Source organism: Corvus kubaryi, unplaced genomic scaffold (genome assembly GCF_017639235.1).
Source record: "Corvus kubaryi isolate FWS band 111438036 unplaced genomic scaffold, C.kubaryi_AGA036_p1.0 split1-65, whole genome shotgun sequence".
Taxonomy (NCBI): domain Eukaryota; kingdom Metazoa; phylum Chordata; class Aves; order Passeriformes; family Corvidae; genus Corvus; species Corvus kubaryi.
Window position 1 is genome coordinate 7626505 of NW_024582080.1, and position 25428 is coordinate 7651932.

The 25428-nt window shown below is 41.3% G+C and overlaps 1 protein-coding gene across 2 annotated transcripts in view; it reads left to right on the forward strand.

Annotated features, from left to right (window-relative positions):
• FLT3 (fms related receptor tyrosine kinase 3) overlaps positions 1-22420 on the forward strand; it is a 41436-nt gene extending 19016 nt beyond the window's left edge. Inside the window, exons 6-24 of one of the 2 annotated variants that reach the window (XM_042014294.1) lie at positions 258-394; positions 991-1130; positions 1207-1360; positions 4826-4991; positions 8920-9026; positions 9951-10062; positions 11621-11799; positions 13055-13167; positions 13266-13398; positions 13488-13592; positions 15206-15316; positions 16534-16687; positions 17033-17169; positions 17540-17658; positions 18028-18150; positions 18791-18902; positions 18985-19084; positions 20433-20551; positions 21445-21533. In XM_042014294.1, the coding sequence (XP_041870228.1) occupies positions 258-394; positions 991-1130; positions 1207-1360; positions 4826-4991; positions 8920-9026; positions 9951-10062; positions 11621-11799; positions 13055-13167; positions 13266-13398; positions 13488-13592; positions 15206-15316; positions 16534-16687; positions 17033-17169; positions 17540-17658; positions 18028-18150; positions 18791-18902; positions 18985-19084; positions 20433-20551; positions 21445-21455 (2332 nt within the window). In that variant the 3' untranslated portion in view covers positions 21456-21533. Of the gene's footprint in view, positions 1-257; positions 395-990; positions 1131-1206; positions 1361-4825; positions 4992-8919; positions 9027-9950; positions 10063-11620; positions 11800-13054; positions 13168-13265; positions 13399-13487; positions 13593-15205; positions 15317-16533; positions 16688-17032; positions 17170-17539; positions 17659-18027; positions 18151-18790; positions 18903-18984; positions 19085-20432; positions 20552-21444 lie in introns of both variants that reach the window. The other variant, XM_042014293.1, reaches the window with a different exon arrangement.
• The last annotated feature ends 3008 nt before the right edge of the window (positions 22421-25428 follow it).

Sequence of the window (25428 nt, forward strand, 5' to 3'; positions counted from 1 at the left end):
TGTCTGAATTTTAATCACGTCATTACCTGTCTAAGAACCAGTTTGAACATATTCAGGTCATTTCAGCCCACATTTCTGCCTAGGCTGTGACATTTTTTTTTTTCTTATCTTTACCTTTCCTAGTTCCTTTTTATTCAATATGTAAGATCCCGTTTTCCCACTATTGTTTGCATATTCTCATGGCTTGGACGTTTATCAGATTTATTTGCTTGAGGTTAACCAAATGAGTCAATGAATAATTATGCTTGTAATTGCAGTTGCCCTTATAAAAGGCATGAAGAAACTGGAGAAATAGATGGCATACAGATGGTGCAACATGAATTATTTCAAACTTACATATGGTGCTGTGCAGTTAATGTCCTGGGCAGAGAATGCACCAACCTTTTCACAATAGGTAACTTCCCTCTAAGGTTTACTTGCATGTGAGCTCAATCCTGCAGCTGAAGTTAGTTGCACTAACCATCTGAGCATGATTTCTGGTCTAAGCTACTTGTTTGTAATCACTGGAATAAAGCTAACAGTGAATATGATTGCTTTGTCACATTTAAAACCTAATTCCAGTAGCTCTCTCTCGTCTCTGTAAAAAGATTCTTGCCTTTCCACATTTGCTATACATGTATTGACTTTTTGTTCATGCTTTTAGGACTGTGTGCATGGAAAAGCTCTTCAAAGTGTTCTCAAACATATATATCTATATATAATTATTAATTAATATATGCACTCCAGTTTGTTTGCCTGTTTTTTTAAGTAAACCAAACCTGAGCTAAGCTCTATGATGCATTCTGCCCTAGAGGTGTATTGTGAATCATGACGAAATTTGTTTTGAGACATCTAAATCTCTGAAGGTTACTAATTTCACAATTATGGTAATTATCATTACAATGTAAAAGTGAATATCTATACCACAGTAGCAGAAAAAATGTTGATCTAACTGAGCATTTTTCCAGGCAAAGTGACAGTTGTTTCAGTGTCTGTGTTTTGGTTTTGTAGATTTAAATGAAAAACAAGCAGCACCTTTACCTGAACTACTACTTAAGGTCGGGGAACCATTGCTGATTAGATGCAGAGCTGTCCACCATAATTACAAATTCAGAATACAACTGTCTTTTGAAAACAGAGAAGTTGAGCAGGTAAAAAGACAGGGCGTATTTTAAAATAGGTTGGGCACTATCTACTGATTAAATGTGAATCTCTGTTGAAAACCAGGATCGCTACTTTGAAGGATTGGAATATCAAACAAACTTCTCAGCAATTCGCATCCAGTATGTGTTCGCTTCAGCAGCAGGAAGAAATGACAGTGGACGTTATACCTGTTCTTCTACTGCTCATCCAGATCAAACTGCTTTGATCACAGTTTTAGGTAATTCCAACCCCTGGTGTTAATTTTGTCTCTCAGTTGTTTTGCTTTGTTTTCCGTGTGTCAGTTCTTTACTTGCAGATATGCAGTGTATGTTTATAGTTCCCTTTCGAAAGAAAAGGTCTGTTTGCACTTACAGGCAGTCCAGGAGAGCCAAGAGATTAATCTGAACTGAGTCATTCTGGTACCTGAATACAATCAACCTTTTCTTTATACTGCTTTTCGAATAATTCCCTTTAAAAGACAGTGCTTTTAGAAGTTTAGAGATGTAGTCTATATGATTGTTTCAATGGAATCTCCTAGAAATACAGGCTGGGATTCATCTCAAATCACTGTTGGTGACTCTCAACCAGTGTGCCACAGAGCCATAATTTTAAAAAGGAAATCTCATTCTACTTAAGCAACATGGTGATTTAAAAGCCAGTGGTGTTGAATTTAGTTGAGAGCAGCTTCAACTGCAAACTTTGTGTCTCAGATGAAAATAATATATAAACAGGCCAAAGTCTGGAAATAAGGCATAAAAAGGAAAGCTGTAGCTAGTACCACTCTGCTGGAGTAGGTACTGGGTGTAATTTAATGACTGGTGTGCCTGGAGTTGGAGCCTCTAGCCCTGACAACAAGGCTCTCTGAAGCAGTCACCACATGTTTTACCTTAGATTTAGTTGCTCTCAGAGTTACAATATCTAGGCTAGGAATGGTAGGAAGTGAGAATACTTACCCCAGTCTCTTCAGAAATTACTTTCCCAGTGCGATATCCTCTTTTCAGCTTCTGCCTACCACTGAGCAGGAAGTTCTCTCATCATTTGCAATAACTGAGTACGATACCTGCACATTTTTTCTGCACACATCTTCTTAGCAAACAGGAACACAGGGGTGAGGGTGTACTGTACAAGTAAAGCAAGATCCTCTTTTTTATCAGTAGAGGTGCATAGGTCAGAAATAGTGGCTTCTTGGATCTATAAACTATCAGGTGCGAGCATGGGTGACAATCAGAGAGAATATTTGAGTCACTGTCCCTGGAAGGCTGTGTTTCTGAGCAGGGTATTTTCTTCACTGCAATACACCAACCTGTAATAATTGTTTGTGCCCTCCTTAATACCCCTGATGCCAACAAAACTTCTAAGTGTTCATTGTCTTTGCTGATGAAAAAATCTGTTTACTTACATGGTGGATTAAAGTGGGTGATGTTGTCATACCAAGCTAACAGCTGTGCTTCTCTCTCAAAGGTTCTACAAGAATATCCTGTGCTTCTGATCCATCCCAGCCTTTAGCCTAATGTGTTAATGACAATCACTGTGGGTGTGAATTTATGCTAACAACGCAGGTTCCATTTCAGCAGTGATACAGATACAGATCGCCCATGTCTTAGGGTAGCAGCTTATGAACCAATCAGTGTGCCACCTTTAAACCACAACTGTGCATGAGTCAACACCTATAGCTTCACTGGAATCATCATGGTGTAACTTAACCAAGATAAAACTGTCTCGGTTGGTACACACAGCATTGCTTCAGGAGCCTGGCTAGCATAGCTACATGGATGGGAGGTCTTTGAATCTCTAATAATGTTTTGCAGCTAGGCAGCTTTGGTTTGCTCTTTGCTAATTGATACTTCACCAATTTATTCCATTTTTTATGACTGTTCAGGTCAGGAAGAGTGGTTAGGCCACTTCAAAGCACAGGAGAGATCATGCCAACAACTGCAGCTGCAAGGCTCCTTGTTTTAGCAGGTCTTATGTTCAGTTTCTACCAGGGTTAAATAAAGAATTTTTAGCACTATACAATCATACTTAAGAAATATGTAAGTTATTTTGCAGCACATTATATTTAAAGCAACAAATAAAGAAATATGAGAAACACAGAGGGTTGTTCGGTCTCTAGAATTTCATCTCACCTCTGTGTCATTGCTAAGTGTAAATAGTCAAAAATACACTTAAGTCTGCCAAAAATTTATAAAGCAAGCAATAATGTGCCATCTTCTTTCTTCTCCAATAATGAAACTACTATTTTTTCTGAGATGTTTTCCAGAGAAATAGCATACACTGCTCCAGGGTCCTTATCCTTTTCCTGGAGAAAGCCTTTACTCTTAGTTGGTTGTGTTGTTAACAATAAACTCAGAGATGGTCTTCTGCCTGGAAGGATGAGGACCAAAAAAATGAAGGCTCCATGTATAAAATCAAAAAGCCTTTAATATCAAAAAATAGGAGAGCAGTCATGAAAGCAATGGTTTCTTGTTTTAAATACTGAAATGTCTGTGGTTTTTATGGGAGTTTCCAGGTAGTAAGTAGGCTAAGACAGAGATAAAATATGCCAAGCAGAATATAGGGTTACAATCATAAGAAAAACACTCAAAAGGAAAAAACAGGTCCAGCAATATTTTTATGGTGCAGTTTTTCACCATGTGGCTGATTAAACACCACCACAAGTTTTCCAGAGGTTGTACAGTCCTTGGAGATACCCAAACCAAACTGGACGTGACTCTGAGCAACCTCATCTAGCTGGACCTGCTCTGGGCAGGAGTTTGACTACATATTCTTCCAATGTATATGGTTCTGTGATCTTTACAGAGTTGATCCTAGAACTACTAGTATCTTTAGGACAACCTCCCCACACACGTTTGCTGTCCAGTCTCTTTGGGTAGGATTCATTCCAAGTCATGAGATGTCTAGCCCCAGCAATGACTTTGGTTCTTTCATCAGTCAGTGCCAACAAACAGTAGTTCCAGAAGCAGTTCAGTACATCGTTGTTATCTTCTGCTTTAGGATGGGATACACCTCAATATGGCTGTTTCATTCCACTGAGTTTATCAGAGATCCAAACAAGTAGCTCAGGTGGATCACAGAACTTTGGACATCTCCACTTGGTGAAACAAATCCCACCCTAGGAGGGCAAATACCAGCAACACATGGTTCATAGACCTCTTCAAAACATTTTTCTATGTTGCTGACATCTTGCATGAAATACTTTTAAATTTAAATGGAGAAATAAAGAAGCAGCTACAGGAATCATTGCAAAATCTTCAGCTCGTTCCAGGGAAGGAGAAAGAACTACTGTCACTATCTGATTATGATGGTTGTGCCACCTGGTTTTGTTCCTGTAGAAGGAAAGCCAGGAATTGCAGCTGTTATCACCTGGAATACCCACCCAAACCAAACCAAATAAATAATGACATTATTGGCCCTGTGACTCTGTAGAGCAGATTGAAGAGAAATGTCAGGCCATTTTGGAAGTGCTCTGCTCTGACCAAATATGCAACTTCTTCAGACTCAATTAATTTGTCTGCAACTGAGCACAGTGACAATACTTCAATATTATTTTGAAGCATTATCTTACTCTGATTAACAGGATATCTTTTCTGATATAACATGTTTTTTGCTTGTGATAACCAAAATGAAAAACATACAGATGTCAAAATGCCTTCATTAAGCAGTCCAGCCTTTCTAATGTCTTTTCTTTTATTTTTTTCTCCAGAAAAGGGATTTATAAATATAACTGACTCTAAAGAAAATTTTGAAATTGGTGAGGAAGAGTTTTGCTTTGAAGTTAACTTTACAGCATATCCTCCAGTTAGATGCATGTGGCTATTTTCCCAAAAAACATTTCCATGTAAACAAAGTTACAGTGCGGATGGACACAGGTATTTGAATATTTTGTAATAATATAATATAATAATGTTTCCTCTTTGTATCTCATTTGGAGGGTTTACTCTCCATGTTTTGTACTCTCTTTTTGTTTTGAAAATATGGACGGGCCACATGGTGAGACTGGGTTAACAAAGGGCTCTCAAAAATAATTTTGGCTTTCAACAACAGTTCACACAGATAACTTGTGGAATCACTTTATTATAGTTATACATCTAGCAACCTTTAGTTTATATGCATTTTGCCATTCCCTTTCTCTCTAACATAATTTCTGAGTCACAGATCTGTTACAGTTTTCACACTGGATCACAAGTTCTGCATGTTCCCATTTTGTCATCCTGTTGTTGATGATGTTCCCAGTGTCTTTCAAACAGCTCAAACCAGGTCCAGGGCCCTGTGGTTCCCAGGCCTCAGCTAGGTCTGCTGGGCTGTGCCTGTGTCACAGAAACATGCCGTTCTGCTCGTTACCCAGGTCATGGATTCTTCCGCTGCTGCAGCAAAACATGTTTTCAATAAACCTGTTAGTTATCTACCTTTTCTGTTATTTCCTACAATGGACTTCTGGCATGAATCCTGTTTAAGGCTGATGTTTTCTCCATTCCCTAGGCTTTCTAATTTCTTGATAACATTATCTAATTTCCTTCAGGGTTTCTTTCAGGGTAGTCCCATGGCTTTGAAGGTAACAGCTCTTACTCACCTCAGTGGAAGTAAAGCCAAGCTGCTCTTTTCGAGTTTTTACATTATAAGTGAGCAGAGCGTAGGCAGGAGCTAATGCAGCTGCTCTGATTTCTTCTCATATTCTTAAAACCTCTGTTATCACCTGCATAAACCTGTGTCAAAGCTTTGATTACACTTCTTTATGATTTCTTTCCATTGGTACCTTTGATTTTATCCATGAGCTTGTCAAGTTATCTTTGCAGTAGACTGACCTTTTCATCTGCACCAGATGGTGTATTGGAGTCAGACCTCAGTGAAGTTCAGAGACAGCTCAGTTCAGGTTAGCAAATTGTCATCTCCTGGCAATGGCCACAGGAACTCTGTCCCTGCTGATAAAGTGAGGGCTCTCAGTAAACTTTGATAGCACTGGCTGGGTGTTGGTGACTAACCTGCAATGCCTAACATGGGCTTGGCAGAACTGTGCTTTGTGACAAGACTGATTTTGGAAATGAGGTCTCAGGGGACAGCCATGAGCATGTGCTCATCCTTGTCCAATAGGTACCTCCCTCCAGCTGATAACACAGAGTTGATTTGCTTTGCTTGTAGCAGCACTACTCAGTTTTGCTTGGATGATTGACAGTTGGTGTAAATTCAATCCAGATAAGAATTAGGTGCTGCAGACTGTGCCAACAATAATAATAATATTGAGAACTCTTGAAACAGATTAGGCAGCTGTCATTAGTAAGGTGCAAGGGCTGGCCTGGGATTTATGAGTCACTTCAGAGCCGTCACAGCGCAGAAGCAGCAGTTGCTGAGTGCTGATCACCACCTGCGGATGGGGGAAAGGCCGGCTTGTGTCCCTGGAGCCGTGTGTCCGGGCTGGCTCGCCCATGGCCGTGGCCACAGCCACCAAGCGTTGCTGGCGCGTGGCCCGGCGGCGGCTTCAAGCTGGTGACTCGGCCATTAGTCTGACTGTGCTGTTGGATAAATAGGATTTTTCTAATGTTTATTTTTGGTAGTTACTCTTTGCATTTATTTGTCATCCTATTTATTTTCATCCTCTTTATTTTCTGGAAAAATAAAATAGAGGGGAAAACCCTTATATTTGCTGATTATTTCATCTGACAAGTACATTCCTTTGTACAAACATTCCCCACAACTATCCAGTTTTGGTTGAATACAAGCATTGGATAGACATGTCTCACCTGAGGAAAAAGAGTAGGGGTACATTTTTCATTCAGTTTGAAGTGCCTAGAAGCAGCAAGGGGTAGTAAGGTCAGGAGATTCTGCCTGCAAGATGTAGCACTGCAGATTTCAAGGTGATTTTAAAGCAGAAAGGTTCTCAAAGCAACACAAAAGAGGTCATCACATATCTAAACACATTGCGAATCTCACTTTGCATGTTCTAGTAAAATTCTGTGTAATCCTGACTCCCAGCACTTCTACTTTGTTCCTTTCATATCCTTTTTCATTTCCTGATTTTATTTTTTTTAATTTCTACCAGTTGCTTGTAAAATTATTCCTTCAGATTAAAGATCATACTAAATTTTATTAATTAACTCTGTCCTTTTCTTTAGCTTTTCACTTCAAAACCCAGCAATTAATCTCTCCTGTCACTACACTTACGGTATATTTTCAGACATTCCTTCAGAATTTCCATTTTCTATTTGCTTTTGTGGGCTCTCTGTTAAAGCACACTGTTGATTTTCACTTCCCTCCTAAGAGCTAATGAGTTTTCATACGCACAATGTCCTCTGTTAAATTTATAATAGCTCACATCCCCTTATATTTTCAGATATCGAAGATACTGTTTTAAATTTTTTTTCTGATTATTTCATTAGGATATAATCCTTCCAACCTGGGATTTCGAAAGCAACTAATTATTTTTTGTTTGGCCCTTTTTTTCTCCTGTCTTCAGTATCTATTTTGAGGCAGCTTAAAAGGGTTCTGACTTTAAAAAATACATGAGTTCGGAGACATCATTAAGAACATTTCAGATGAAGACATTCAAAAGTCAATAACGATATGAAAGTGTGGCCTTAGTCAAAAGGCAAAATTGCCAGTGGCTTCAAGGGGAGTTTTCCTGATTTAGAATTTTGAGGTGATACTTAGTTCCTTTGTATCTTGCTTAAGGAGAAATATCCTGATTTTAGTTCTCTAGACTGATCTCATTACTGCTTTCTCCTACTTTGCTTATTACTGATATGGGCTGTCTGGTTTTTGGTTTTTTTCCTTCTCTTTTCAAACTTTCTGATGTTGCTGCTTGCCTTTATCACTAAAACAGATTTGGGCACCTACAACATGGTTACCATTGAGTTGTCAGCAAAAACATCTATTCCCAAAATGTCAGCAATTAAACCTAAGAGAGATTTTCTTGAGTTACTCTTCCAATGTTGGCGAACTGCATGATCTGCTATTCAAAGCTGACAACTGTCCTGACAGCAATAACCTAGTTGAAAGCACAGAAATAGGATACCATCACTGTAAGATGATGTATTCCCTTCTCCTTGCCTCATCCCATGTCCCATAAACCAGAGACTCAGCAGGACAGTTTTAAGATTCATTAATGAATCTTTAAGTCTCTGCAGCTCTCTCTTGTTAGTTTCTGCCCAGAGATTTGTTAGCGACCCTCCTCACCATCTCCATTGTCACAAGCTGTCTCCCGCGTGGTTTGGGTCTTGGTTTTCTGCCATCAGCTCAAAGGCCATAGGCATTAGCAGAAGGCTGGTCTTCCTTCTGCAGAACTACCTTGATGGTTGGTGTTTGATCTCATTGACAATGAATGATGGTGATCTCATTCCTGAGTTTATGTGAGTTATTTCCATGTGGAGATGTTTGTCTTTTATGTTCCTCCCTGTCATTGTTGTTTTCTAATACAATTTATCACATCAGCCAGAAACTCCCCTCAAAGTTCCTTAGAGAGTAGAAAGTTTGATCTTTGCTGGTCTTAGCATCTGTGCCTGGATGTGTTATATGCCTTGTCTTCCAGTGGATTGGTAACAAAATCACAGCTTGACAGCCTGCATACACTCCAGGAACTGCGAGAGAAAAAATGCAGAATGGAATCAATACTGAAGAAAAAAATATCCTCTCACCAGGACAGTTAGATTCTAGGATTTATATTCTCTAAGCAAAAATAATTTCCTTTGTGCTCTTCATTAGAAGATGCAGAATTGTTTCAAATCTGTATATGAGTCTTGACTGCATTTGAAATATTTTTCAAGTCAATATTTTGTCCCTTTCCCTTTTTTTGACTTTGTTCCACAGCATTTCATCGAAGTTCTGCAACCATCAGCACCAGTCCGGGATATATGTATTTTATGCTGAAAATGATGATACAGCTGTAACAAAAAAATTCACTCTGTATGTGAGAAGTAAGTGAGAAAAATATCACTGTGAAGATTTGGCAAAGTCTGGGATTTTGTCACTGGTATAAATGGAGCTATTATGTTTGGGTTTTTTTCATTGGTATTCCCTATTTCATTTACATAGATTTATTGTTAAAAATGGAGGATTACAAGGCACATGAGATATAGAGTGTGAGGAAACCCTTATCCCCATTAGGAATTAGCTTTCCATGACATATTCAACATAAAATCTTTTTCCTAGTGGTGTTTTTGAGTTAATGTAGTTAGTGTGGAGACCCTCTGGTGTGTAACTTGTAGGTTTTGTCTGCAGTGCCCCGTACACTCCTGCCTACAATTCACACACATGCACAGTCTTGACTAATGCTCTCAGATATCTCAGTTCTGCCACATGACTGCAGCATCTCTCCCTTGGTCCAGGTCTGGGGGCTTAATTTGTGATATATTGTTTATATAGTGATCTCTGTGCGTTTCGTATAGGTTGGACACCCAGAACCACAGTGCCAGGGCAGTCCTAGGGCCAGCTGCTTAGTCCAAGTCAGAAAAGCAGAAGTCAAGACTTCTAATTCTGGCTCTGCCATTGTTTTGGTCTGGCTGTGCCCATACAGAGAAGTGGCTGCTCCCCTTGCCTTGCCACACTGCCATCCACAAAACCGAGGAAGGAGGAGGACTGTGAGCTGCAGCCAGCTCTTACAGTGACATGTGGTTTTTTATTTTGAAAACAAAAGCAGACCGTGCTCTCAGCAGATGTAGCATTGCCACATAGGTGTACAGGATTCTGTTGCTTCGAGTGCTGACAGAAATTGTCTTGCAGAATCATGGAACTGATTAGGTTGAAAAAGATCTTTAAGATCATAGAGTCGAAGCATTAACCCAGCACTCCCAAGTATACCACTAAGCCATGTCCTCAAGCCTTGTGTTATCTCATTGCAGGGAAGCCTGAGATAAGGATGGAGCTGTTGTTCAAGCAGATCTCCTGCGTTGCTGAAAGTTACCCTGCCTCATCCTGGGTTTGGAGGAACTGTCATGAACTGAACTCATCCAAGTAAATAACTTTCCTTCTTCTTATTCATTGCAAAGACTATCTGAGCTGTCCTTGATTAAATGAAGACCAGCCTGTAACAAACTAAATGTGAAATGCACACTCAACTGTTTGTCCTACTCCAGGGGAACCAGATCACCAGAATTAGGGAAAGTTTTCCTTTTTTTTTATTGTTGCCATCAAATGAAGTCTATAAAAATGTGTGTCTCAGTCTCTTTACACCAAAATACACCCTACTGGGTTTTTATCAACAGTTGGGTGGTTACAAAGTCCAATCTAAGTTTTTCTCTTAGCCTATCAAAGTTACAGGGATTCAGGGAATGCATTGGTTAATACCAGCTTGATTAATTGGTTAAGCTTTGGTTAAAAGACCTGCTATGGTGACCTGTTACCAAAGCCACTAAAGTCAGTGAGAGTGTGTTTCCAGTAAAGTTAGTGAGAGTGTTTCCAGTAAAGTTAGTAAGAGTGTCTCCATTTCCTCTATTTATTTAGAGCAATGAGTCAGGTTCTAAAATTTCAAAAAATGCTGAAACAGCTTTGAACTGATTTGTAAACTCTGCAACTTTTATTTAGGGATGCCAAAAAACTAATAATCCCATGGTGCAGAAGAATACTAGGTCAAATTTTCCTTTGTAAGACTGTGGATAAAGTCTTAAGTATTTATTTTAGCTGGACATAAAAAAAAAAAAACCTAGACAATTTTCTTATCCATTCCTCTGAAAAGATTTCCTTACATCAATCTGTTTGTGCAGAAATGGAAGAGCAAATAAACCATACAGCTCCTGTGTTTAAAATACTCCTTAAATCTGGAATAGAAAATGCTGTGACACGTCTGTTCTTAGGAATTTCCAAATGTAGAAGCTAGTGCTATGAGTAGAGATGAATAAATTTTATTTATTTTTTATGTGGAGAGTAAATTAGGCAGTAAGTTGACGAATGATAGAAAAGCTAAAAGTCAAAATTATCTATGTGGACCTCCCCTCCCTTTAGTATAAAGTTTCCTCTTTCTATATATCAGGTCTTAAACTAGTCATTAATACTCTCCGTCTCGGTGGATGGAGGATCTCTGTCTTGAGTGAGAGCAACTTCATGGCTGAAATGACATACCTTCAGGGAAAGGAGTTAGAACTTTGGCTGTGGGTTCATATTGCACTTACAGTTTTAGCAGTGGCTCATTTGGAGCTGCTCAGTGGTTTGAATGTTTGAGGCAAATATGAAACCAGTGGGAATAGAAGAGGTACGGGGGCGGGTTGTGTCAGCTGTGAAATTGGTGGAGGTTCCAGAGTTCAGGGAGTGCAAACACCCTGCCAAGGCAGTGGTGGAGAGTGGGAGTGAGCCCAGTGTGGGAGGTAGCTCAGTCCCTGCTGACCCTGCCATGTCCATCACCAAAAAGGAGACTGGTGAGTGACCTGAAGTCTTACTCTATTGCTGACGAAACCCAAACCCCTTCCCTTCTTCTCTTCCAACACAGACATAAGACATGATTTGAAACTTCCCACCTTCTCCCCTGGAAAATGTCACTGTGAGCTAAAAATCAAAACTGGTCTGCTTCCTTTTTCAGCTGCACAGAAGAAGTCACAGAGGGGATTCAGAACTTCTTGCCAGAGAGGAGATCCCTGGGGTCATGGATTTCAAGCAGTACTTTATATGTAAAGGAGACAGCAACAACCTTCTCAGTGGAGTGCTGTGCAAACAATTCCGCTGGTTCAGCCTGTGAAAAGAGTTTCATTAACCTGTCAGGTACCACAAGCTGGTGTTTTAGCACAGGTTTTCACAGTTAAAGCTGGCATGGTAGCACCTACAATACTTTTAAATCTGGCTAAATGGCTAACCTTGCAGTGGCGCTGCAGTTAAAACATGAGCTCTGTATGTACACAGTGTCAGAAATGGTGGTGAGTGGGAGACACAATTCTCTTCTCTAGGCCCAAAGCAGAGGCCTCCCTCATTAAGATAAGCAGAAACTTAAATAAATAGGAAGTGCATGATGGGGCTGTGGCAATGCTGGGGGCTCATTTTTTGTTTTTCCTTAGTCATCCCTGCATGAATTCTGGAAGGACCATATTTGGGAAGAGCTAAAGGCGCTTTGGTAGCTGGTGGCATGTGCTCTCTCTTGCTACTTTCTGGTAGGACCCTGTGGTGCTTCCAGAAATGCCCATGGGATCTCTCCTCACCCCATGGAGGTCATAGCACACCCAAGCAAGATCATGGCTGAGCCAACAGACCCACTGAAGGGTCAATCCCTGTCTGGAAATCAGGAGTACTGGGAAAGAGACCATCTTAAACTGCTGTAGGCAGGTGACAGAAGGTTAAATCCTGGTTAGGAAGTCTCTCTTCTTGTCAAGGGTATGACAGATTATTTCCTTCTTGAACCAGAAAGTCAATATGATTATTTGCACTTTGTACTTGTAACACCGTATGTATTCCACAGAGCAAAATATTTCACTTAGAGGGAACACGCTGTGGCAGCAGGAATCGTTTTCAAGCACCCAGGTATTTCAGTACAGGGATTTCCTTTGTCATGCATGAACAAGCAGTTCGGTGCTTTTGACTACAGCTGACAGAAGCTGTGACCACTGTCAGGGTTTGAGCATTCATGTTGAAATTGCAATAGAAAGTAATCATAATACTTATGCTTTTAGAAACAACCAAAATATGAGGGTAGATCTCATGTTTGCATCCTCACCTACCAACCAATACCTTATTCCTGTTTATGCTCACAATGCTCAATCCAAGGATCACACTAAGACCCCCATGCACTTAGATTTATTAATGTAGCTCTTTTTTTTTTTGAAATGAAAACAGATGTCAGAATTACCCAGAACTGAATGCCTCCTGCCCATCGTGCTTTGCATATGGCTGCATCTCACTGCCCATGCAGAGGAGGCTTGGGTGTGAGAGGGCTGCAAACTGCCAGAACTGGCTGTGGGTTCTCCTTGCATTTTCAGCTGTACACACAAGCTCTGTTTCAGTGGGTAGTAATATGTGTCTTTTAAAGTTGCAGGAGCTGTTTCTTCCCCCCTGGACAATGCTGCGTTCTATGTCTCTGTTGGATTTTTTCTCCTCTTGATCCCTTTCGTGTTTGTATTCATTTTTCTTAAATACAAAAAGGTAAAAGCAAACATAAATACCTGACCATCCTTCTTTTGTTCCTTTCAGGTTGTTTCTTCTCTAACACTTATTTATTGTGTGTTTTTTTTCTTCCAAAGCAATTCAAATATGAAAGCCAGTGGCAAATGATACAGATGATAGGGCCATCAGATAATGAATACATCTACATTGACTTCAGAGAATTCGAGTATGATGTAAAATGGGAATTTCCCAGGGAAAATCTGGAATTTGGTGAGCAATCCATAAGGTAAATCCCAATACTGGAGCAGTAGTCTGTGCTGTACCAGCAGCAAATAATATTGGAATTTTCTGTCTTGTAGGACAGGTCCTTGGTTCTGGGGCCTTCGGGAAAGTGGTGAATGCAACAGCTTATGGAATTAACAATGCAGGAGATTCAGTCCAGGTCGCAGTCAAAATGCTAAAAGGTATGATAAACTCTGGTGACTTCCACAAGCAGTGATGTATTCTAGTACCTCCAAAGCAGAAGAGGCATTGGAAATTCCCCTTATATACAAACTTCCTGCAGTTACCCCTCACAAATGCTTGGCTTCAAAGTCATTTCAGAGTGCTTTCAAAACCCTGTTTCAGTTTGGAAAGGTATTGCTGAAGTGCCTTCATCCCACAGCACTTTGTATTTTGTCCTACACACTACAGAAGGTCTGCATTGTGTGGGGAAGTATGGAGCCTCTAAAGAGGAGAAATGCAAATCCCCAGTGCAGGTTAGCCTACTGGATGTATTGGTGACTATGACCTTTGGTGTAAGGTCCTTTTTTCTTGTAGAGCTGTCCAGCTGTGGCATGCCCTTTGCCTGCTGTGTCTGAGCTAGCTTGTTTCCAAAACTTCCAGCAAAATTTCCTGTGGTCTTTTTTCTTGATGATGACACAAAACAATTTCTTTCCATCCGTCCTTATGAATAAGGCTACTAAACCTTGAACACTCCTTTCTGCTATGGTCTGGCCTGTGTCCAAGATGTCTTGACTCCTCATATAAGCAGTGCCAAGGAGCAAGCCTCATTGGCAGCAAGGAGAGGAGGGCTGCCTCACTGTGTCCCAGCTAACCACAGCCCTGTCCACAGAGTGTTGGAGTAGTTTACACTGAAAAAGACCTCTAGGGTCACTGAGTCCAGCTGTGAACCATCACTGTCACGTCCACCACTAAACCATGTCTTTCAGTGACACATCTACATGTCTTTTAAATACATTTGGGGATGGTGACTCAGCCACTTCCCTGGGCAGCCTGTTCCAGTGCTTGACAACCCTTTCAGTGAAGACATTTTTCTGAATATCTAACCTAATCCTCCCCTGGCACAAACTGAAGTTGTTTCCTCTCATCCTTTGACTTGTTACTCGGGAAAAGAGACCTGTATCCACCTCACCTGCCTTTCGATACATATCAGAATGAGCTTCACACTGATACCAGCACCCTGCCCACCTGTGTGCCCACACAGCCCCTTCCTGCCAGCACTGCTGTTCAGGTTTTCACCCCTCACTTGCACATGTGCATCAGTTTTATGCTTATTTGGTCCACTCCTCTGTGGTAGCTCAACTTGATCATTTTGGTTCACGTGCCCAATTCACTGAAACCATGAGCACTAAATGCTTGCTGAAAAACAAGACTAAAGCTATTACTGAAACACAGGGTGGCCATCTCAGCTATTGGGTTGCAACTGGTTGTATGCCATATGGCTGCCATTTTTTTCTCTTAACACTTCTCTGCAACAGGCTTGACTGCCATTTTTTCTGTGCTTGGGAACACTTTAATATATTGCTGTCATCCCTTGCCAGCCCAAGAATGACAAATGTTGACATTTAATGACTGCTTTCCCAGGCTTTCAAATGATCCACACTCACTCAAAAAATTAGTTTCCACCTTTGACTGAATCATTTTATACTTTGGAAAGGTTTTTTTAGGATGCTCCCAAATGTACTGTCAGGCCAATGAATTTGAAATGAAGATTTGCGTGTGACAAAGCATCACAACCATTTAAATTTTCATTTCTTTGCTGGAGATTTCCAAATCTATGTTACTGCTTTTACAGAAAAACCTGATGCTTCAGAAAAAGATGCTCTAATGTCTGAGCTGAAAATGATGACTCACATTGGAAGCCATGAAAATATTGTGAACCTACTAGGAGCTTGTACTGTGTCAGGTAACTTGAAATTGTGGAAAGGTACCAATTAAAACCTCCAGAATAATGAGGACCAATTTCGCTGTTCTGTGTTGGCCCAAAATAAGATGAAGATGAACTGAAAGCAAATACAAGGGCATGCATGTGTACAGAAAAGGGTCCTTTCTGACTGTACTGGCAGGAAGTGATACAACAGTCCTTCTATAGAAGAGGATTTCCTATTACAGGGGTGATGGCACTGGTATGAGCCGGTTTATTAAGTGAAAAGGAAAAACTTATCTGGTGTCAAGGACTTTTGTATATGCATGATTATGTTCACTTAGGAAAATGTAATTTTATTTTTTTTATTCATGTGGCTCACCAAACAGTGAAGTTGTAGAATGAATGGATAACAATAGCTAAAATTTAGACAGGAAACAAAAGAAACTGAAAACTCACAGGGGCAGGAGAGACACAGAAAAAAAGAAATGAGACAACTAAAGAGTAGAATATTTACAAAATACAGCTTTTTCCAGCCTGCCCTACCTTGCTTGACAGTGAGCTTCTGACAGAAATGTCCACAGATTCATAGTCGGCCTTTCTGGGCCAGAAGTGGTGGTGCCAGCGTGAGGCTTTGCAGGGTGATGTGTGACCACTCTGAGCTCCTGCTGGCTGGTCATGGCTTTTATCCAAGCCTGCCCGAGTCAGGAATTGGATGTATTTTCCCTTTCTTGAGAAAGTGGCCTGACCAGTGCTCTACTCAGATACCTCCCCTTACAAGGTGTATATCCCTCATATAGGTCCTCTCAGCAATTACTCTTGGGTTTCAGGTGGTCTTCTTGGGGAGAAAAAAAAGGATATTTCCAGAGCATGAAGGAAGCACAGATAACAGAAGGATGTAGGTCAAAGAATACAAATTCACACCATCCAGATAATTAACAGGGGCATCTTTATAGCCTATACTGTCCTCCCCATTGCCGTTGGAATGGGGAAGGATTCCTCTGTTTCTATAGGGATTTTCAGTGCAGTTTGAGAGATGCACCACAAGGAAGAAGCAATACAGACTTTCCAAGGGACATTATAGTCAGTAAAAAAATTCTCATTACCTGCCCATGGGTACAGCTTATTTACCTGGGAATGGAAGATGCTTGGGATGTCTTAATACAGATTAATCCTGAGGGAAAATGAAGCAGAATTAGGGCTTTAACGGAGAGAGTGCTATAAATAGCAGCAAGCATTTACATTTCCAACTATTTCAGGACCAATCTACTTGATATTTGAATACTGTTGCTATGGTGACCTTCTGAACTACTTAAGGAGCAAGAGAGAAAAGTTTCACTGGACACTGACAGATATTTTTAACCAACAAAACTTCAGCTTTTACTACAATATCCATCAGGACCAAAACTCTAGGTAAAGCATTTAGTAACAGTTTGATACTTTTAAAAACTGCTGCTGCTTTTAAAGCTGCATTCTCATCTGTGCTGCACACTGGTGAAATTATTGAATTCTTGAGAATATGTCTTCACATACTTTAATAAGCAATGCCTTGGGAGGAACTGAGATTTGATTCTCCTTATGGAGACTGCAGAAGACAAACAATCTCTTGTTTCTCTTTCCAGTTTTGAGAAGAATCATGTCTGTGTTCAGATTTTTAGTAGTAGTAACTGTTCATGTTTTTCACTGCAAAAGAGTCTATGTGTAGAAGATTATGTGATACACTGTGTGAAACCTTTGAAAATGTGTTGCCTGCTCCAGGGTTGGGACTCACCTGAAGTATGGTGTGAACACAACTCTAAGCAGAGAGGATGAATTTGAAATCATGCAAAGAAGTCAAAACGTAAATGTGACACCTGGAGCAAATGGAACTGTGGTGCTTTCTGAGGAAGGTAAGAGATTAATTGATTATATCTTCAATAATTCTGTTATTATTGTATTTATTGTATTATTGATCTAACTAGACTAGATTCTGTGACAAAAGAGGCCTCTTTCTATCATATGTCTCTCTTCAATCCTGGTAGGAATTTTTCTTAAGAAGGATTCGACTACACTTAAGGCCAGAGGCTTATGTTTCTGCTGGTGCTATACATAGTATATGAATATGAAAACACTCTCCTTTATTTTGTGTCTGAGTGAAGGATAAAAAAGATGGATGCTCTTTGTGATGTTGCTCTTGGTAGGAGCATGTTAAAATTCTTACAACACTCAGTGGAGTTAATCAGAGAGTGAGGAAGTCCATGGAAAACTCATACATTTGATTATTTTTTACAGATAAAAGAACACAGGTGGATGAAGAAGAGGATTTTAATGTGCTCACTTTTGAAGACCTTCTGTGCTTCTCTTATCAAGTTGCCAAAGGAATGGAATTTCTTGAGTCCAAATCGGTATGGTGAAGGGTAGCAAATTTTTCAGATAGAAAAGATGCTAAAAATAGGTCAGTTTATAAAAAGCAGGTTGAAGAACAGAGCCACTCAGTGGCAAGCTTGAACTATACCTCCAGGCTTGAACTACCTACCTGGCTTAACAGCAAAGACTGAGTTGCAGTTTTAGGCAACACCCTGAGTAAGAAGCAACTGCACAGCACACTTGTGCCTGCTCTGGCCCTGTCTCCTTGCCACCAGCAACCAGGGAGTGTCCAGCTTGGCCATTCACCAAATTATTTAAGTGGAAGGAGATGCCAGCTTGGAGAGCAGGGAATTGTCCACCTCTGATACCAAATGCTGCAGAGTGTTAACCCTTCCTTTCCTTCTAAGTGCATTCACAGAGACCTTGCTGCCCGAAACATACTGGTGACCCATGGAAGAGTGGTGAAAATATGTGACTTTGGCCTTGCCAGAGATGTAATGAATGACTCCGACTACATCGTCAGGGGCAATGTAAGTTCATGAGTGCTCTCTGGTTTTCATACCATTGTAAGAATTACAAGGAACTAAGAAAAAAAAGTTTTAAATTTTTTAATTCCTTGTTAGCTTTGTGCGTATCTGTACAGGCAATGCAGAAATCTCACTTTTTTCTGCCCTTGGCAAATGCAAATTCTTAGCTTGTAATTAAACTAATCAAGCTGGCAGTGTAAATGAGGTGGTACCCATGCTCTTTCTAAAGCACACTGAAATCCATCGATGGAAGCACTGGGAGTTGTTTGCTGTTGTGGGCAGTAACAGTGTAGGACAACAGCATATGTGTGGGGGTGTGCCAGATTCTCTGGCTTTGTGAAGAAGTACAGTGTGGACATCTCCATCTGGGCCTCTCTATGCTGGAAGCCAGAGGAAGGAAGATGGCTCTTCCAGGACTGAGCTCATCTCTCCCTTCAATAGTGATCTGAAATGGATGAGACAAATTGGTTCTTTAGAAGTGTCTATTTCTCCCTGTAATGGGAATGTCCAAGGACTGGTGACAGAGACACAGCTTTTCACACAGCAAACATGAATCGATCATACTGGCAGTGAGAAGCACAGTGAGTCACCTAGAAAGCCTTTGTCACAGCATGACCTGGCCTCCTTCCCTCTGTCTGCACAGGCTCGATTGCCAGTCAAGTGGATGGCTCCTGAAAGCATATTCGAGAGGACATACACCATGAAGAGTGATGTCTGGTCTTATGGAATACTGCTATGGGAAATATTCTCTTTGGGTACGTTTGCAATGGGACAAAAGAGCGGTGTTTCATTTTGGCAGCTTCTGAATTAACATATATTCTCCAACAATTTCCACAGGTGTAAATCCTTACCCTGGTATTCAGGTTGACACAAATTTCTACAAATTAATACAAAGTGGATTTAAAATGGACCAACCATATTATGCTACAAAAGATGTGTAAGTGTATTTCCAAGTGATGCACAGCATGAGAATTTATACTTACTAGATCACTGTTTGAATGACCTTTTATTTATTGTACACTGTATCTTACCCAAAATTACTTGCAAAACATGAGATCTTCATCTAAATCTAACAAATACTGCCTGATCCTGCATGTTTTGTTGTAAAATAGAAGTGATTAGCACAAAATTTTATGTGTGTATGTGTATTTATTTAATTGTGCCTTCTTTCCCTAGGAAACTTCTTGTTCTCAGGCCACAGATTTTTTTCCCCTTTTTTTTCTTTTGCTTTTTCTCTTTTCCCTTTTCTTTATGTTTGTTTGTTTGTTTGTTTGTTTGTTTTCCTAAAAGCTATGTTTTCCATATTGACTAAATTTTTGGTGGTTTTTTCCAAAACTTTATTTCTTAATTGAGCTTTACCAGGTTTGTTTCAGTTCCACGTGGCTAGGGTTCCTCTTAGACAAACACCCTTCTAAGGAAGAGTTGGGGGGAAGCTAATTCTGTGCTCTCAGCACGTTATTTTCAGCCTGTGCCTCTGTGCCTGGGGGGACTCTGGGTAGAGATAGGCCCCAGGGAACAAGAGAAGAGAAGGTGACAGACAACTGTGAGATCTGGAACACAGAGGAAAGGGAAGGACTTTGGGCTGGCTGAGCTCTTCTGGCAGGCATTTCATAGATGTTCTAAGGACACAGCGCCTTGCTATGACACTGCACTGCTCTTATAATCTCAACACGAAGACTGTAATGGCATTAAAGGTACAGGTAAATCTGACAGATTGACCCGTGAAAGATTGATGGGAGGGTTTTAAATACCAGGGAGCCTATTGTCCCAGTAACTTTGCAAGGGACTTTAGCAGTCAGACACTGCACTGGAGCCTGATGAAGCTGCAATATCTCTAAGGCGGTGTTTAAATTCCAGAAAGATTTTTGTGATGTTAAATTACATAAAAAGACTTGCTGTGAAAAGTGTACTTAAGACTACATAGTCCACAAGGAACAGGTTTAGCCCCAAAGACAGACAGGACTGTCTTCCTAACATTTTCTGTGTGGAAGCTGAAAAACAAACTCATCATGCCATTACGTGGCAGCCAAGGTGAAATCCTGCCCCTGATACTACGAGGAGGATTTTAGTAAGGACTCTCTGATAAAGCCACTGTAAAAATAATTTCACCCTTTTTCCTTACCTTTCTGCTTCTTTTCCTCTGCTGCAACACTGTTATTCTGGCCTCTTTCTATAAAATCATTCTGATCCCCATGATTCCCATCCAAGTCCTTCAACTCCATGTAGTCACTTACAGAGAATCCAAGAGCTAACATGTTTTCTGTGCCATGTCTTTGCTTCTTCAGCTATTGCATGATGCAGTCCTGTTGGGCTCTTGACTCCAGAAAAAGACCCTCTTTTTCCAACCTGGTTTCCTCTCTGGCCTGTCAGCTGGCTGAGGCAGAAGGAGCAGTAAGTAAACACAGTAAGATGAACATGTGAACAATGTTTGCGTTTGGGTTTTTGTGGGGTTTATATGTAGTTCCACAGATCATGATGAGCGGAGGAATAGCCTTCTGCTTTCTACTGAAGTTCACAACTGTGTTATGGATGCATTGCCCATGGACCCATGTAAGAGCTTGGGGCATGTTTTTCTGCCGTCAGAAAGAATCCTGACCTTCCTGACAAGGATTTTCTTCCTCCCAATGCCTGCATTGGGACTCTGGAAAGCTGAAGTCTCTCAGCCTGCACTGTGGGAGTGGGCTTCCCTTGTACAGCAGCCAGTGCAGTCAGGTTTGGTGATGCTGATAGCTGCCATGGGAGGGGAGCTGAGCATGGACCAGGGGCCAGGGGGTCTCATGAGGGATCACCATGCCATGTCCTCACAGACATGCTGTATGTCATTCTCAAAGGCCAAAATAATAAAGATGATCTGAGGAAGTCCTGTTCCGTCCATATCAGGTATTTATCTCCTCTCCAGGGAAGATAAACAATTCCTTCCCAAACTACCAATTCCTACCTGGGTATCCATTCTGGACTAGACACGCTATTTCCCAGTGCAGTGTCCTTGAGAATATCTTGGGATGCAAGGAGCTATGAATGACTCTTGCCTTTGCAGCATTGTGCCTCTCTGAAGGCTGTTGGCCGGGCAGGAGCTGTGAAGTGTAGAGGCAAACTAATAAGCAGCTTCATAGCACTGTACCTAGGGAAAAAACCTTCCTTTAGAGTCCACTGCTGTTCCTCAAACCAGCTCTTTTTAACATGGATAAGGAGGTGGTCTGTACCCGACAAGTGCCTGCTTCATGGGGAGAAGAGCAGTTTTCCAAGCACAATAAATAATAACAGAAGATATCTTTTATTTCCTCTTCCCAATTCTAGGTTTACCATAATACGAAGAAAAATGTTGCTACACACCATTCCAGCATCAAAACTAAACCACGTGTAAGCAGGGATGACGAATCTTTGCTGCCCACAATTGTGCTCCAGCCTGAAGACTCTCAGGTTGAAAAATAATCTGGTTGTGGATTTGGTCTCAGTATTGTCATAAACCCTGTGTAGGATAAGTGTTCTATATCAGCTCTAAGAAGAGAAATTGTTACCAACTGCTGCACTGTTTGCATTTCTTGTGGGCCAGTCCGTATTAATGTGACTTTGAGAAGAAGGTGTCATTCATTTGTTTGAATTCAGCAGATCTATAGCAAGACAAATTTTATGGCTGCCTCTCTACGACTGAATATCTCTTCTCCTGATGCTGTGTAAATAGTGCCTGATCAGCTTATTGAATTCATACTGTTCTTGCCACATTGCAACCAAACATGAGAAAATACTTCTTTTTATTTTATCAATGTTTACAAGCATTGACTATGCAGCTAAGGAGAGCTGGTGTGATTTCCACAAGTGCTATTCACATCTTCATCTCCAGGTGTCAATGAGCACTGGAAAAAAAGACCCATTGGGGTCACCAGTTTTAGATGTCCAAATGTTAAAGTTCTATCAGTCTTGTTTTACAAGGAGCTCTTAATTTGATTGTGTGTAACTGTCTTACCCTGGACATCTCGATGGCTGTGGAGTAGCTGTTGGACGTCCAGTTCAAGTGAGCTCATTTTATCAAGATTTAGTTACTCAGGTGGCCTCTACTCAGCCAGGCTACATTCTGCAGCTTCTGATGAGACATAGGCACTCACAGTGAGTGATTTCTTTCTACCTAAAATAAGCATCTAAAATAACCAGGAGAAGTGATATTTGCAGATAACCTTCTACCTCCCTGGTCTGGAAAATCCAGCTGGCAGTCTCCAGCTGGAAGTCTCACTTCAGCTGAGTTACAGCTAATTCCATTCATGGGGCTTTGTGTGTTACAATAGCAAATTTAAAAAAAAAAAGAAAAAGAAAAAAGAAAATATTAATTTTGAAGAAATTATCTTCTGTAGCAATTTAGGTGTGTATTATCATCACTCCAAATCCACAGAATTTGGCCTGGGTGTGTGAACTCTGCTGCACTAAAATTAAAGTATGTCTCTTTAACTTTCTCATAGACACCCAGGACAATACCCAGAGGCTTGATGTGTTTTCAGTATAGTTAAAAAGACAGCTATTTTCATTATGAGGTTTAGGAATTTCTAAATGCAACTTTCATCATGACTAATAGGATATATTTGTCTGCATCACAGTGGATGAAGACGAGAATATATTGGTTAATAGGGTTTTTTTTCTCTTTTTCATTTTACAAGGTGCTAACTTCAGTTAGGATTTTTCAGAGGCATGTGTTATAAATTAATAACTGTTTGGATAGAATGTGCTATCACAGAAATTGAGCTGCTCTTAACTAACACTGTCTGAAAATAATGTTGTAATACAATAATTATGATTTGTATATTTTTGTTAATGTTGTTAATAATTACTGATGAATCCTTAATGTTTTAATCAGATTCAAACTGCCGAAGAGCAATTTGGAGTTATTTAGACAGAAATAAATTTCAACATTGCATTCTCTGGAAAATGTATATTATTTTTAACATACCCATAACAGTTTGAAAATGTTCATATGCCAGATGTCACTGTTCAGCACTGTTAGCACACAGCCTGCAGTGGCTGGACAGTGGGAATTGAGTGTCTTGTGCAGACAGGAGTTTTCAGCCTTCAGAGTTAGAGGAACCTAATGCTGAACTGGTCACTTCCAAGCCTGGCTGACCTTAGAAACTAAGCAGACGTGAACTTGGCTCAAAGAGGAGCAGCTGGGAATCCCATGTACTTAAAAACATGCCAGGGAGCTGTGTCACATGTTTTTCCACAAGATTTAAAAAGAACTGGACATAGATCAACCGGCCCCATCATCACTGCTGAGCTGAGACTTGGGAATACAAAGGCAAATAGAGAATCTTGGAGTAAGTACAGTTTCTCATGATTCACACATGAAAAGCAGCTCAGGCAACACAGCACTCTGTGACAAACAGCAATCAGGAGAAAAACCCCCGTGTAAGGGCTGAACATAGAAGAGAGAGATGGAACAAAGCTACAGGAGGTATTGAGTGAAAAATAATTTCTTTTAGGACATTTCCTTTCCTGGATGCTTCCAACACAACTTAGCAAAGTGGTGGTCCATTCCTGAGGCTTACGCAGAGCCACAGACAGTGCTGTTTAGGGAGCAGTTTCATGATTCTTGAAGGGAGATGCCCACATTTCTCTCATTAGGATCCAGACCCCTAATCTGTGCCTCCAGAAGCACGTTGTCAGGAGAAAGTGATGCTTTCCCCCTATAGTGAATGGAGAGAGTTAAGCTTGTTTGAAGACCTCCAGCAGAGATGCCTTTAGTCTAAGGCGGATGCCTTAAGTTAGGCACAGACTGACAAAGATTCAGTAATCATTAATCCCGGAAGAAGAGCAATAGAAGGGATTGAGGTCAATTAAAAGCGCTGAAGGGCAAAGGACACTGAGCTCTCCCTCGTAACAGTAACGAATAAGAAGAAACATAATTTGACAACCCAAGCTGAAAGACAGGATGGCGCTGCGGAATCTGCCCGAATTTTCTTTCCCCGCTATCTGCGAGAGCACACCTCGGAGCCGGCAGCCGTGTCCCGAGGGGCTCCGCCCGCGGGATGCCCGGGCACGGGCGGCCCCGTTCCGCCGCCGCAGCCGGCACTAGGTGGAGCTCCGCGACCGCGGCTGCCGGGCGGACACGGCCGAGAGGCGCTGGGCACGGCACAAGGACCAGGGCTGGCGCTCAGCAGGGGGACTTGGGCCAGCCGCAGTGTCTGAGCCACAGGAGAGCAGGACTGGGGACGTGAGTGTCGGTCAAAAGGACTGCACAGCCTCGTAGCACTGATGGGACAAGCCCAGTACCAGCACAAACCACTCAGCCCCTTCAGAGCGTTTTCCCAAACAACCATGTCCGTGTGTGACAGGCAGCAGGGACCAAAACTATAAGACACCCTTCTCTGTCCCGATCAAGAGAAACTGGAAGTGCTTCTCCAACACGTCATGCTTTTGGGTTTGGGATACCTGGGATGGGCTCTGTGGGGTCCCTCTGAGAGAAGCTGGGACTAACCATGTGTTAAACCAGAAGAGAAGCGCAGAAGTGACCCTGTCATGCATGCTAGCAGTGGCTTTCAGTCCACATGTTCATGGAGGGAACTGTGAAAGGCAATGAAGAAATCTAAGGTAAAAGTTGCTCCAGAGCTATTTGCAGATGGTTATTTTTTAAGAGGCAAAACTTCTGCTGGAAATTATTTCAGAGGCAAAAAATCAAAGCAGACTGAGGATAAGTGGATCCCATGGAGCTGGATACACCAAATCTCAGCCCCTTCTCTCAGACACTGAATTAGATCAAGTGGCTCAGGGCTCAGGCTTCCCACTCTGCCGCCTTCATCAGTGGCTAATTAATTAGACCATGCAAAGGAAAACAGCTTTTAAAAAAGGACACAAAAAGACCCACCGAAAAGGTCTCAAATGGCTTCAGAAAGAGCTGGAAGGCTTCAGAAAGAGCTGGAAGGCTTCAGAAAGAGCTGGAACCCGAGCCCAGCTCCTTCTCACCCTCAGCGAGCACCCCAGCATTATGGAATGGCCTGGAAGGAGTCCCTTCCAGGCAGGTTGTCTGACACCTGGATTCATGCTTCCTGAAATGCTTCATAATGATGAGATAAATAGCGCAGCTGCTCAGGGCAGAGATCCTGCCTTACAGGTGGCTGACAGATTGAAAATTGGGTGTTTAATTATGTACTGGAAAACTGATAGAGTTACACTCCTAGAAAAAGTGTAGGTGCCCTGGGGCACAATTTGGTTCAGATCTCAGCTAAGAAGGAATTTTGAAGACTTGTTTGTGGAGAGAGGTAGGAAATTGGTGATACTTCTGTGGTCACCTCCACAGAG